We start from the raw sequence: 13527 nt of genomic DNA on the forward strand, positions 1-13527 counted from the left end.
TCTTCTGATCAGATACTGACGACAGTCAGAATTGAGATTATATCATTTGGACCTCCCCTTCTGGAACACCTTTAACCACAGCCAAGACATGAGAGAGTCACAAGACAAAGGTTCTCAGGAGATGGGAGTTGCCATTATATTTTAAGGGTAGCTTGGTGGTGCAGTAGATAGAGTGCTTGGCCTGGACTCAGGAAGATTTATTTTCCTGAGTTCAATTCTAACCTCAGACACTTACTAGCTGGGTGACTCTGGGTAAGTCAGTTAACCCTGTTGACCTCTGTTTCCTCATCTGAGAAAAAAACCCCAAATGGGGTCACAACTGAACAACAACACAATACTTTTAAACTGATAAGATTTGAGCTCTTAGGTTGATCAGGTTTCTCCAGAAAGTGGGTGATGGGTTGGGTTATGAAGGCAGAGGTTAAGCTTGACCTTTAGGCAAGTTTCTCTGGGATGCGGGGTGGTAGGAGAAGTTTACAAGAAAAAGGAACCATAGAAGGCAATATTAAATTGAGCTTAAGTCTTAGCAAAATGGAATTAAAATCAATTTTGAATTTTATAGTCTATTAGAGGTCTTGGGATATAGAGATGGGCAGTTATGTGTTGGTATAGAATGGGTTCATTGGTATGAGTTGTCTTGTAAATGGTGAACTGGGGTATGTGTTGGGGAAAGAAAAAGAGAGGCTTGCAGGCAGGGGACAGATACTAACTGACCAGAGTGAGGAAAAAGAGATGATGGGGCTTTCCTCTCCCACATTGAAACTCCATCTTCTTTGGTTTACAAGAAGAGCAGGGCTGGGAAAGAATCTATTTGCCCACTGTCACAGGTGAATGCATATTCACCTGATCCAGGCTGGTCTGGTACCTCATATTTGAGATTGAAACAAAATGGGATACTTATAGAATAGCTGACAATTCATTGCAAGGGAAAGACAATCAGAACAGAAAAAGAATATTTGGTGAAGACACATCCTTAATTCAGATGGGCAAAGCTTCCCTGCCTTTTGTGGTCCACTTGTCAGCCTAAGGAAGTGGCTGAATCTCCTCATGCCCTTCCTTTATTGTACTTTTTTGTATATCATGGCCATCTAGTACCAAATACACTTGGGTATCTAACTCCTAGGATCAGATGCTGCACTTGAACCACTTCCATAAACAGGTAAAGATAAGGCTTTTGCTATGACCAGCACATCAAGTTTGGTACCAGATCCTATACCTCACATCTTATTTATTTTTAAGATCTGAAAACTTTCTTAAGGCACAATGACATTATTTCTAGGAAATTTATAGGGTACTTGTATGGGCCTAGGAGGTCCCTGTCAATTCTATGGAATTTATATCCCTTGTAAGTAAAGTACTGTGTCACTGTTCTTCTGTTTCACAAAATTATTCTCTTATTCAATGAGGAAAATATTCACTAAAAAAAATATTGATAGATTTTAAAGTTATTATGTTTGACTTTGACTTAAATGGTGAAAAAATCCTATTTCAATTATTCCAAAAATAATCTCTATAGTTGGTGTCATCTTAATACCCCATTAGTATATAACATTTTAAATTCTAAATGGTGAGTTACAATTTGGAGGGATGTGTTATCTGATAATTTCCTAAATGTTTGCAGAAAAAAGCTTGGAGTTGTTCCCAAGCATCTATTTGGGCCATGGAGTGGGCCCTAATTTCTCCTCCCCAGACCACATGTGTACCCACCAAACCGTGAAAGGAAGCCAGGCACACAGGGAAATATGGGGGCTCAATATAGTGTCCTGTTGCAGGGTAACAGATAATGTCGGGTTTTTTCTTCCCATGGGCTTGTAACAATTTGGCAGCTTCATTGGCATAGAATTCACTTTTCCAGTTGTGGTCATCCAGACCAACAAGAAACAAGAAACAACTTTCAGCCTTCTCAATTGGAATTAGGCTTTTTCGGTTTGGTTCCTCCAAAGGATTGTTGAGAACATCAACGATGTCTACCAATCCATCTTCAATGATCTTGATACGTTTTGGGTCAACTTTCAGTGGGGGAATGGTCATATCCTTATAATGTAGCGCACATCCTATATTTGCCACTGAGCCATTGATGATGACAGTGGATGTGATGTCCTTCAAATGGGAAGCCATGGAGAGACACAGATCACCCCCTTTAGAAAATCCAAGCAGCCCAACTCCTGGACCCTTTACCTGAGAAAGTCAGAGAGAGAGGGAATAAGAATAATGTTATGAGTAACAAATTGGGCCAGATAGGTGGTGAAGTAAATAAAGCACCAGCCCTGGGGTCAGGAGAACCTAAGTTCAAATCTGGCTCAGACCTCTGATACTTACTAATTGGGTGACTAAGTCATTTAACCCTGAATACCACACACACACACACACACACACACACACACACACACACACAAACAAACAGCACAAAAAACTTAACAATACCTTTACTTTTGCCCTGAGAAACATTTTTGGATCTTACTGAGTTTCTGCAGTAACCCGGGCTCATATCAACATGCCATGTAAAGCTCATGATATACAGCATTTTCATTGTAATGCTATGTTAGAAATATTATGATATCCATTTTTCAGATAGGAAACTGAGAACCAAATACTTGCCCACAACCACAGTGACTTAATATTTAGCAAAATTAAGTGGTACAACAGATATAGCACTGGACCTCCTACAGTCAGGAAGACTTGAGTTCAAATCCTGCTTCAGGTACCCATTTGCCATGGGAACAAGTCACTTAACATCTGTTGGCTCAGTTTTCTCAATGCCAAATTAGGGATAATAAGAATAAAGTGGGGTTTTGTGGATCAAATCAGATAATATTTACAAAGCACTCAGTATGGTACCTAGTAGAGAGTAGGCACTTAATAAATCAATCCTCCCTCCTTCCCTCCCTCCCTTCCCTCCTTGCTTCCTTCCTTTTGGCCCAAGGCAACTCACTTACCTATGGTAGAGAGCTGATTACATGTTTTAAATGAGGCCTTTTGGAGAAAATGTCTCGCTCCCACCTCTTTTCCAACCTATTAATGACCCTACTAAGGAGACTTAGAGGTTTATGAATGATGTAATTTGGAGAAGGTAGACATTCTGCATACCTCAAGTTGATCCTCATTGATATTCTTCCTTGGTTCTTGAGTCTGAAGAGATGTCTACTCTAATTCACTCATTTTACAAATAAGGAAACTACAGCCCAGGGAGGTTAAAAACCAGGGTCTTCCAAAAGTCAATAATCAGATAATCCTTATCTGAGTTGATTTGCATTTGTCTCAATTTTCTCTTTCCAAACAGGAGAGGGATTAGCCACATTAAAATACCCTTTGGAAGTAGGGAAAAATGTCAAAGAAAAACAGGCATCTAGGTGCCAAAGTTGATAGAGTACCTGGTCTAGAGTTAGGAAGACTCCTCTTCCTGAGTTCAAATCTAGCCTCAAACACTTACTAGCTGTGTGCCCCTGGACAAATCACTTAACCCTCTTGTTTACCTCTGTTTCCTTATCTGTATGGCAAACCACTTCAATTCCCAATAAATTCTTACATAGAAGGTTTCATTCCTGGTACAATTTCTAAAAATGAAAAGCAATCAGGGAAAGAATCTACCCCCAGAATCAAAGAAACTCAAAGAAGAGAGAAGTCATAAAATGAGAAGACAACCTGGGAGTGGTTCTTCAGGTACTGGACAGCCTCTTCAAAGTATTCCAGATGAAGCTCCTTCATTTCTTTGGGGAGGTCCTCAAAGGCATAGTATGCCAGGGCCAGCACAGCGAAGCCATGTCCAGCCAGCAGGCTGGCTCTATATTCAGGCAGGCCACCTCCTGCTCCAAAGATGTCGATGATCCCAGGGAAGGGTCCTGAACCTATAAGAAAGTCAAAGTCATAAAGCATTCCCTTTAAAGTCTTCCCTCTCAATTCTAATTATAGTCAAGTTGTTTGCTCTTAGATGACTTTTTTTGGGACACCATCAGACTCCTTGTCACTACAGCATATGCCCTGGAAAGAATATACCTGGTTAAATATGCAGTGTGATTGAAGAAAAACCCCTCAATTAACTGGAAAATAAATAGCTAACATTGATATAGTGTTTACCATGTACCAGGCAGCATTCTACGCATTTCACCCTCACAATAGTCCTTTAGGCAGGTGCTATTACTATCACCTTCATTTTACAGTTAAGGAAACTGAAGCATCAGATATTAGTGACTAGCCTAGAAGCATATAATTAGTATCTTGTTTCAACTGAAATTAACAAAAGGATGAATTGAGGCAGAATTCTGAGCAAGATAACATTTTATTAGCCGAGGCATGCTACCTGTCAATAAATGTATCAAGAGCTGGCTTCCATTAATGCCACGTACCTCGAACAAAAGGACAATTTACCTTATAGAGGGTTTGGGAAGTTGTTAATCTTTCATTCTCAAAGAGGACCAATGACATCAGGAGGGTAATATATTGACTTGCTTGTGAATTGGATTTAAGTGAGGCAGAGCTAGGCAAAGTCATCAGCCTCACTGTCTCCTCTAGAGTCACTGAAGTCCAATGGCAAGACAAAAGTCAGGAGAACTGGGAATGGCCTGCAATTCAGGTGTTGGAAGGAAGTGCATCTTCTTGGAGTAAAAGCTCCCCTCCTCCAAAGGTGCATGCCCTGGGGGCACAGCCCTATTTGCCCAAACCTACTTGCAGCTCTATCACCAAGAGTTTTGGAGGTATAGAACAAAGAAGAGAAAAAGATAGATGACATGGAATTAAGGGCATCATGACTACTTACAGAGCTGAAACACAGGCATCAACATGATTGGTTGGAAATTTGGTAATGGGTAATAGCAATAACCCCTCTGCTTCTCTCAAGAGTCTAAGAAGCACTCTTTGTTTGAGTCTAGGTGTGAGATAGTGGCCCAGACTTTTGGACAGCAAACTAGAAGTCCTTGAAGGATAGCTTGGTGGAGTAAAGATATCTATCAGGTCCAAACTCCCTTGCTTTCTCACACATTCCCCAAGGTTAGCAGAATTCCTTGAGCAGGAAAGCTAGATTTTTTTATCTTAACCTGTTCTGATCCAGCTGACCTCTGATCTAAGTTCAGATCCAAAGAATGATAACTTAAGCATTGACAGGATAAAATCAATTCCTTGTAAACAGGATCAATAAGAAAATATTATAGGATCAATTATTCTTCATTTATTTTGTTTTAATGTTTCACAAAAAGCTAGGATAATTTACTTTTTGCCTAGTGCAGTTTTCATTTTTGATTTCTGGAAATATAGTTCTGAAAAGATAGTTTTTTTAAAAGCACATTGTCTTTTACATGGAGCTACTAGGCAATGCCTTTAAATGATCTCCAGTCATCCTGATGAATATCTGGTGACTGGATTCAGATGGCTCTGGAGGAGAGGTGAGGCTGGTGACCTGCACAGCCCTCCCTCACTCAAAACAAAGTGCAAGTCATGTCATCATTTTTCTGATGCCGTGGTCTTCGGCAACAAAGGACAAACACTCTCTGGCTTTCATTGATTGGTCAATAATAGCCCCAACCCAAGCCTCTCTGGATCATTGATAGCTTAGAATAAGTAGCAAATGTTTCTGTTTGGGCCAGAAACTAAGGGAATCTATTCCTCCTAGACTGACATCTTTGTAAGGATAAATTAGACCATCTTTTGTCTCATCTCTTACGTAGCCCTTAGTCACTGAATGAGTGTAGCCTCAAACAAACTGAGACCTGGAAAAGACTTAAATTTAGAAAAGACAAGGTCACCCACTGCATTCTGAGCCATTAACAGTCATCTTGACTTCTGTCTTGCCTCTGGATTTTAATGACTTTGGAGAAGACAGCTCAGCTCTACCTCACTTAAATCCAATTCAGGGAAAAGTCAAGATATGACCCTCATGATGTCACTGATCCCTTCTAGAATGAAGGACCAACAACCACAAAGTTATCAATTTTAATTTTCTCAGTCTGAGGTCACATTTGAACCCAAGTCTTCCTGACTGCAGGTCCAATGCTCTGTGCACTGCAGTCCCTAGCTGCCACCATCATGCCTGGCATTTTAGATGTCTGGATTTCCATGGCTATACTGCCTAGGTATGGGAAATAATTTTCTCTCCTCAGCTGAGCAAGGTTGGAATTATCAAGAGGGGCTCTTTCTGGAAAATTAAAGAAAAAACAAAACAAAGAAAGAACATATAAAAGTATTGACTGAAATTGGTTTACAGAGTGAAAATTCCTTAACTGATATCCAATCACAGATTGACTGGCTTGGTTAACACACAACTTACTAGCCATATGCTCCCAGAACCTATTGGAAAGGCTGGGTAGAGAACTAGAAAGGATGCTGGCCTTGGAGTCAGAAGACCTATTTTTAACCCAGGCTCTACCACTTATAAGTGATGGTAAAAAGACCATTAGAGGTCATTTATTCCAATTCCTTGTTTGATAGGTGGGGAAATTAAGATTCACAGAGAATAAGTCCTATATTCAGTCTTTCAGATGATTCATATTTCCAAGTCTAGTCTTTCTTAGCTCCTGCCTTACCAATAGCCTTTTGAATATCTGGTTGGAAGTCCTACAGGTATCTCAAACACAATGTGTCCAAAGAGAACTCCTGACATTTCATTATAAACAAAAACTGCGATTAATTCTGCCATTACCCAGTTTATGAATAGTTCTGTTTCTAGTTCCTTGCCAAAACAAAAAAGTTACTATAAATATTGTTGTTACACCTTTTACTTTTTAATTTTCTGTTGTAGATTTGGTTTTTCTGTTTTCTTTTGTTAAAACATCAGACTAGTTTATTAGTTTCTGTTTTATGGGTTTTTTAAACTACAGCTTTGCGTTTTATTTCTTAATTTATGTTCCTCTCTCATTTTCTTAATTACTTTTTGATTTTCAGGATTTGCTTTTTGATATTTAGTTGGGAGGTTTTAAGTTGTTGGTTTTTAAGGGCTTCTTGTTTTAGTTGCATGTCCAATTTTTTAATCTATTCTTTCTCTTTTTTCGTGAAAGTTCTACCAGAGGTAGGGCACAACTAGTCCATATGAACATTTGGAATGGAAATGTCTCTAAATTTCTACAAATACAAGTATATATTATGTCATATAATAGTGTATCACAGAATATATTATTAAATAATATATCATTTGTAACTATATAGATGTGTATATACAAGCTCTATGGGCATCTATCCAAATACATGCTGACATCTGATCAGATGGCATTCTTCATCCACTTTCTTTCCTGTGTGGAAAGACAAGTCAAACTCCTTTGATTACAAATCTGTGAGTTAGCTGGATGAGTTCTGTTTCCACAAAGGTTATCTGAATAAGCAATGCAGTTAACAGGATTTGTTAGGCTAATGGCTGTTTCCATATTAGGAGATGAGGCCATAAAAGAAAGGTATTTCATGGGAAGAGAATTTTAGAAGACAGCCTGGGGAGTTTCTAGGGGACAAAAGTAGGACAAAGGTTTAGGGCCCTCTTTATTAATCCTGCTTAATAAGGTTCATGTGTATTAAATTATAGGCCCCTAAGAAGGGGTTAGGGCCTTTTTGTGAACCTGTCTGGCCTGAAGTAGAAGGGGGAATGTATTAAGGGGAATGTAGTAGGTATTCCAGGAAGTCTGGAAGTACACTGACTCTCACCTTTCAGAGTCAGCTAGGAGGGACAGGCGGCTGGGAACGGGGACAAAAGGGCTTCCTCTCACTAATAAGGGCCTGGGGGAGCTCATCCTGAGTCTCCCACCAGCACTGCAGGACATATTAAAGTTCCAACTACTTCACTCATCCTGAGTCTGTCTAATTTACCTTTTCCACTTGGTTTATTTCTAACAGATCTCTTCCAGGAGATTTTACAATGTTCTGGGCTTGTCTGTGTTAACTAAAACTGGAAGTATCAAATTATGTCAGCTCAGGGAAGTCTCCATCCTTGACTCATTCAGGACTTCCTGAATATTCCAGATCCAATATTTCTGGAAAATATGGAAACTCAAGAAAACAAGTTAAATTGCCTTCAGGGTCACATTTGCCTTCAGGGTCACATCTGCCATCAACTCAACAAGATTTGCAATGATGAAGTATCATAGTAGACTTTGTAGAGGTATGTAGGTAGTAACCAAAAGAATTCCCACCAACAGTAAAAGGAGAGTCATTTACCCACACACCCTTTGTGGTCCCCCCATGATACTCCTTTTAGGAGAAGTACAATTTGGCTCAATCTCCCACACCTTCTCCAGTGATAGTACTAGGCTAATAATAATTTTGGGTCAGAACCACTGCCCCAAGGCACTGTAACATTCTCAATAATCAAATAAAATTACATTAGGTTATTACGCTCTCCTAAGGAAAGGGGTTGAATATATCACATGACAACGTTGAGTAACAGAAAGGCCAGATTTGTCAGAAGACCTAAGTGCAAGTCTTGGACACACAAGTCATTTCACCTCCGGATCTCAATTTTTTCCTCTGTAAAATGAGAGGACTGTAGAAAATGCTAACCAAAGAAACTCCTTCCTAGATACTAGAAGTTCTCCAATCAGAACTGCTCAGATTTCTTTGGCACGAATTCTCCTATAGAGAAGAGAAGTCACTTCCAGTCCCATCTAATAAGCACTTATTAAAGCAATAAGTGTAAAGGGAAGAAAGGGAAGGTAATAAGCATTTATACAGCACCTTCTATATGCCAAGCACTAACTATGCTAAGTACTTTAAAATCAGCCCTTACAAACTTGCTTTACAATTAATTTAATTTTTAGTTATTTAAACTTCTTTACAATTATTTGATTCTTGAAACAACTCTGCAGAGATAGGTACTACAGATGAGCAAACTGAGGCAGACAAAGGTTAAGTGATTTGTCGAGGGTCACACAGTTAGTAGCTTTCTGAGGCTGGATTTCATCTCAGTACTACCTCAGTCCAGGGCTAGCATTCTTCTCTACTGCATCACCAGTTACCTTTACTGTCTATGAAGTAGATTAGATTCCAGGATTATAAATACAAGCCAACAACAGTACCTTTCCCTTCAAGAACTTGTCTTCTACAGATGATACATTTACCTAGATACCTAGATAGGTCTACGCATGATCACCTCTTGCCTAGATTATTACAATAGTCTCCTTGCCTCTAGGATCTCCCCTCACAGCCAAAGAGATATTCCTAAAGCTCAGATCTCACAGTGTATATCACTTCCCTTCTCAGGAAGTTCCAGAGCCCCTCCACTTCCTCTGGGATCCATAATCCTTTACCATCTGGTTTCAGAGGTTGCACTCTACACTTACTGATCTAGCATCATATGCTCTCCAGTACACTCAAAGTGGCCCACCTTCTGTCCCTCACCTAAGACATCCTTTTCTCATCTCCATGTCTTTGCTGTCCCCTAAACCTGGTCTTTAAGTATATAAATTCCTTTAGAACTCACTATAAATACCACTTCCTACATAAGATCTTTCCTGATTCCCAGTAGCTGTTGGTACTTTCCCACCCATCCTGAAATTATATTTACCTTGTATTTGGTTTTTATGGGCAGTTAGGTAGGGCGGTGGATGGAGTGCTTGACCTGGAGTCAGAAAGACTTTCTTCCTGAAACCAAATCTGGTCTCAGACACTTACTTGTTCTGTGATCCTAGACAAGTCACTTAACCCTGTTGGCCTCAATTTCCTTATTTGTAAAATGAGCTAGAGAAGGAAATAGCAAACCACTCCAGTATTTTTGCCAAGAAAACACCAAATGGGGTCATAAAGAGTAAAAAATGATTTAACAACAACTAAAAATTTGCTTTTTATACATTTTTTAACAACCTTTATATTTAACTATTGTCTCCCTATGTTAAATGCCTGAAGAGCAGGGTATATTTTGTTTTTAATCTCCTTTCTTAGCACTAGCAACTCCTCTGAGTTTATGGAAAAGCCGTTTTTATTTCCACCTTGTATACTGTAAATCTATTCTTTATTTAGAAAGTGCAAGCACTGCTCAGCATTCAAAACTTCTTCATTTGCTATAACTGGTGGTTCCATGTATGAATGGTGTGGTAGTGGCTGATGGAGCACCTGTATTTCCTTGGTGTTAACTGTTAAGCCAAAATTAGCACAATCAGCAGAGAACTGATCCATATTTTGTTGCATCTCAGCTTCAGAGGCTACACTGAGTGCGTAAGTTCACTTACCTTGGTAGTGTACTTTCCAAAGATATATACATTGATAGTGAGGTTAAGGCATGCATTGCCAGAGCTAGCTTAGTGTTTGGGAGGCTCAGAGGAAAGTGTAGGAGAGAAAAGATATTAGACTGACTACCAGACTGAAGGTCTACAGAGTGGTTGTGTTGACCTCATTGTTGTATGCCTGTGAAACCTAAACAGTGTACCAGCACCATGCAAATTGTCTTAGGAAGATTCTGAAGATCACTTGGCAGGATAAGGTAGCAGACACTGAGGTCCTTACTCAAACTAAAGCATTCAAATGCCAAGCATTCAAACTCTGCTTCAGGAGCTACAACTCTAATGGGTTGACCATGTTGTTCAAATACAAAATGTATGCTTGCCAAAAAAAGACTATTTCATGGAGAACTAATAGACAGCAAGTGTTCACATGAAGCAATACAGGGATTGCTTCATGGTCTTCTCTTAAGAACTCTGGAACTGATTGTGTGACATGGGAGACAATGGCATGGGACCACTCAGTCTGGCATGCCCACATCAGATAAGGTGCTCTGTTCTACAAGTAAAGCAGAATTGAGACAGCTCAAAGGAAACTCAGGCTGGGAAAATTTGGAGCATCCATCCCAAATGTTCACAGGGAGTATTTGTGCCCAACCTGTGGTAGAGCATTCCTAGCCATATTGGTTTGATCAGACACATTTGGATACATTGAAACTTGACTCTAGCATAGTGATGTCATTTTGGTCCTCTTTGAGAACTAAGAATAACTAGTGTCAACAATGTTACAAAACAACGTTTTGTCTTGGCTTAGCCATGTGAATGAGATTATACCTCAATTACTTACTTCTTCCTTTGTTCCTACCAATATCATTTTATAGCCCTATTAGCATAGGGCTATATTATTTGTTTCAGTAATTTAAATGTCTATATATTCCATATTGTTACCACAACAAATATTTCTCCATCAGCTTTTCCACCTTCGTGCTCGTGACATAAAATTCCCTCCATTTGTCTCACTTTCCTGCTAGTCATTTATTACCTGAATTATTGTTTTCTCCATTCTCTCAGATTTTCAAAAAATAAAATCACAACATCCACAGAGAGATAGTGTAACAGGTTGTTTGCCCATTTATTCCTGCAATTCCTTTTCATGACCCCCCCCCCCTTTTATTTTTGCTAAACTTACTTTAATACTTCAAGTACCAATGATCTTGTCTCTAGGAGGAGTGCCCTTCACTGACATAAAGACAATCCCTATATAAGTGATTGTCTTCGAAAATTACAGTGGCTTAAAAAACTCACCATTGGAAGGTGAACTTTGGTCAGGAGCTTGCCTAGGCTGGGATTTAGAAAAGAGAGACCTGAGAGATCGGTGTCTGGTGATGCCCCTAAATACCTTAACTTTCCATGAACAGCTAAGAGTAAGAGACAATGACAACTGTTTGCTTTATGGAACTGAGATTTGGAGGGGTCTAGTGGCAGATTCCTGGACTTGAACATGGGACTTCAGACCCCCAGTTATAGATCAGAAATCAGAAGATGTAGAATTAGAAAGGACCTTAGAGTGATTTCTAAGCCAACTCCTTAGTGCTTCCCTCCCCAAACCCTGAGAAATGTCCATCCATCCCTCTGACATCTCAAGATTCTTTTAGAATGCCACAGGGATCCTTGGAACTTCCGAATGTTAGAAGGTCCTGCTGTGGACCATGAAAAGAAAGAGGGATGGTCACTGATTAAATGAGGGGTCAGAGCAGAAAACCTTGGGCGAGTACCCACCGGGAGGCAGGAATAGGGTGGCCCGAAGGCTGCCCTCTCGCACCGGGATCCTCTTTACCCCCGGCCGCAGGAAGCTCCGCTCGTGGACCACCTGTGCCAGCAGCTTGCTGGGCTGTGGGTCGTGACCCTCATATACCTCCAGGTCCACAGGAAAAGGGGTCTGCACGTCCCGCTTCATCAGCCGCCAGAAGGGCTTGTCGGGCTTCATGCTCCAGAAGAGCCCCATGGGCTCCACGCCGCTGTAGCTGCCCCCCAGAGAGGGCGCCCGCGCCAGGTTCAGCTGCCCGTCCGCGTCCGCCTCGTAGCGGGCCGACGCCTGGAAGAGACCCCCTGTCTCATCGCGGAGGGAGGCGCGGAGGGTGACCCGCTGAGCCGGGGCCAGACCGTGCACCGCGATCGCCACCGGCTCGTCCCACAGGCTGCGGGGCCCGGGAGCCAGGGTCACCGTCACGGCCTTGCAGGAGGACGCTGCCAGTCTAGAGGACACCCAGAAGCTGGAGCAGCAGGTCGGAGGCTCCTTGCTACTAAGGAAATGCGGGAAAGCCCGCGGGCCCTGACTGCGAGGAATGGGCGGCCACGGGAAGTTTGCCAGGTCTGCCAACCCTTTTCCGAATAACCGTGGACATCGCATTAAAGACATGACGAGGTCCGAGGGCCAGCCGTTGGCAGTAGAACTACTGGAGGAACCCAAGCCCTGGTTCTATTTCAAAATAAACTCGGCTGAGCCCCGTAATATCACGAGATCACCATCTGTAATCTCGTACAGCTGTAAAATCCACGAGGTCACGGGACTCTGGCACCGGGAGGGACCAAGGGTGTGAGTCTTACGGAGGAGATCCTAAAATATTGCAGATCCCTGCTTCGCACCCCCTAATCAAGTAGGAAGAAGTAAAGAGACTCCCTTGGAATACGATCCTTCGCTCCGCCCCCACTCACCCCTCACCTTATCTCATGGCTCGGTTTGTCTTGGCTTGTTTGTTTGGCTTGGTTTGTACAATATATTTCAGAGTCTGATATTCAGTATAGTTACTAGAAATATTCTCTTGTGTTTTGAATTCTATTTTTAAAAAATCCAAAGATTTCTGACCTCCCTGTGGGGGAAGAATTTCAATTTGCCAATTAAAAGCAAACCACTAGAGGCATCGTAGACATAATATTTTCCCTACACGGTTAAGGGAAATTCACTTTTTTTCTTTTAGATTTTTAGTTTTCAATATTTACTTAGATTTTGAGTTCTACATTTTCTACCCCACCTTCCCCCTGCTCAAGACTCAAGGAGTGCAATCTGATATAAGCTATACATATACATTCATGTTAAAAAATATTTTCACATTAGGCAAGCTGTGAAGAAAAATTAGAGCCAATGGGAGAAACCATAAAAAGGGGGTGGGGGGAGAGAGACAGAGACAGAGACAGAGAGACACAGAGAGAGAGAGACAGAGAGAGAGACAGAAAAAATAGTATGCTTCAATCTGCATTCAGACTCCACGTTTCTTTCTGGACTTAGAGTAAGAATGAGCTATATTCTGATAATGTTTAATATAAAATTTTGGAATAATCTCTTTGTTCTCTCTGAAGCAAACTCAGAGAATGCCTCTTCCTATGTCAACAAAAGCCAGCCAGGGCT

General features: G+C 41.0%; 1 protein-coding gene across 1 annotated transcript; it reads right to left on the bottom strand.

The window, feature by feature from the left end:
- Window positions 1-1211: 1211 nt before the first annotated feature.
- LOC140517716 (acyl-coenzyme A thioesterase 1-like) lies at window positions 1212-12634 on the bottom strand. Its single transcript, XM_072629183.1, has 3 exons — window positions 11901-12634; window positions 3643-3845; window positions 1212-2178 (listed from the first exon to the last, which is right to left on the bottom strand). Exons 1-3 carry the CDS (start codon window positions 12538-12540, stop codon window positions 1573-1575), a joined length of 1449 nt encoding a protein of 482 aa, XP_072485284.1. The 5' UTR covers window positions 12541-12634; the 3' UTR covers window positions 1212-1572.
- Between the last annotated feature and the right edge of the window lie 893 nt (window positions 12635-13527).

Source organism: Notamacropus eugenii, chromosome 1 (assembly GCF_028372415.1).
Source record: "Notamacropus eugenii isolate mMacEug1 chromosome 1, mMacEug1.pri_v2, whole genome shotgun sequence".
NCBI lineage: Eukaryota > Metazoa > Chordata > Mammalia > Diprotodontia > Macropodidae > Notamacropus > Notamacropus eugenii.

Bases quoted from the DNA above. Each gene is read 5' to 3' on its own strand.
- LOC140517716 (XM_072629183.1), bottom strand. From the start codon at position 12,540: ATGTCTTTAATGCGATGTCCACGGTTATTCGGAAAAGGGTTGGCAGAC. The intron at 3,846-11,900 runs GTGGGTACTCGC...ACTTTCTTATAG, and splicing joins CACCCTATTCCTGCCTCCCG to GTTCAGGACCCTTCCCTGGG. The intron at 2,179-3,642 runs GTTGTCTTCTCA...TGACTTTCTCAG, and splicing joins ACCTGAAGAACCACTCCCAG to GTAAAGGGTCCAGGAGTTGG.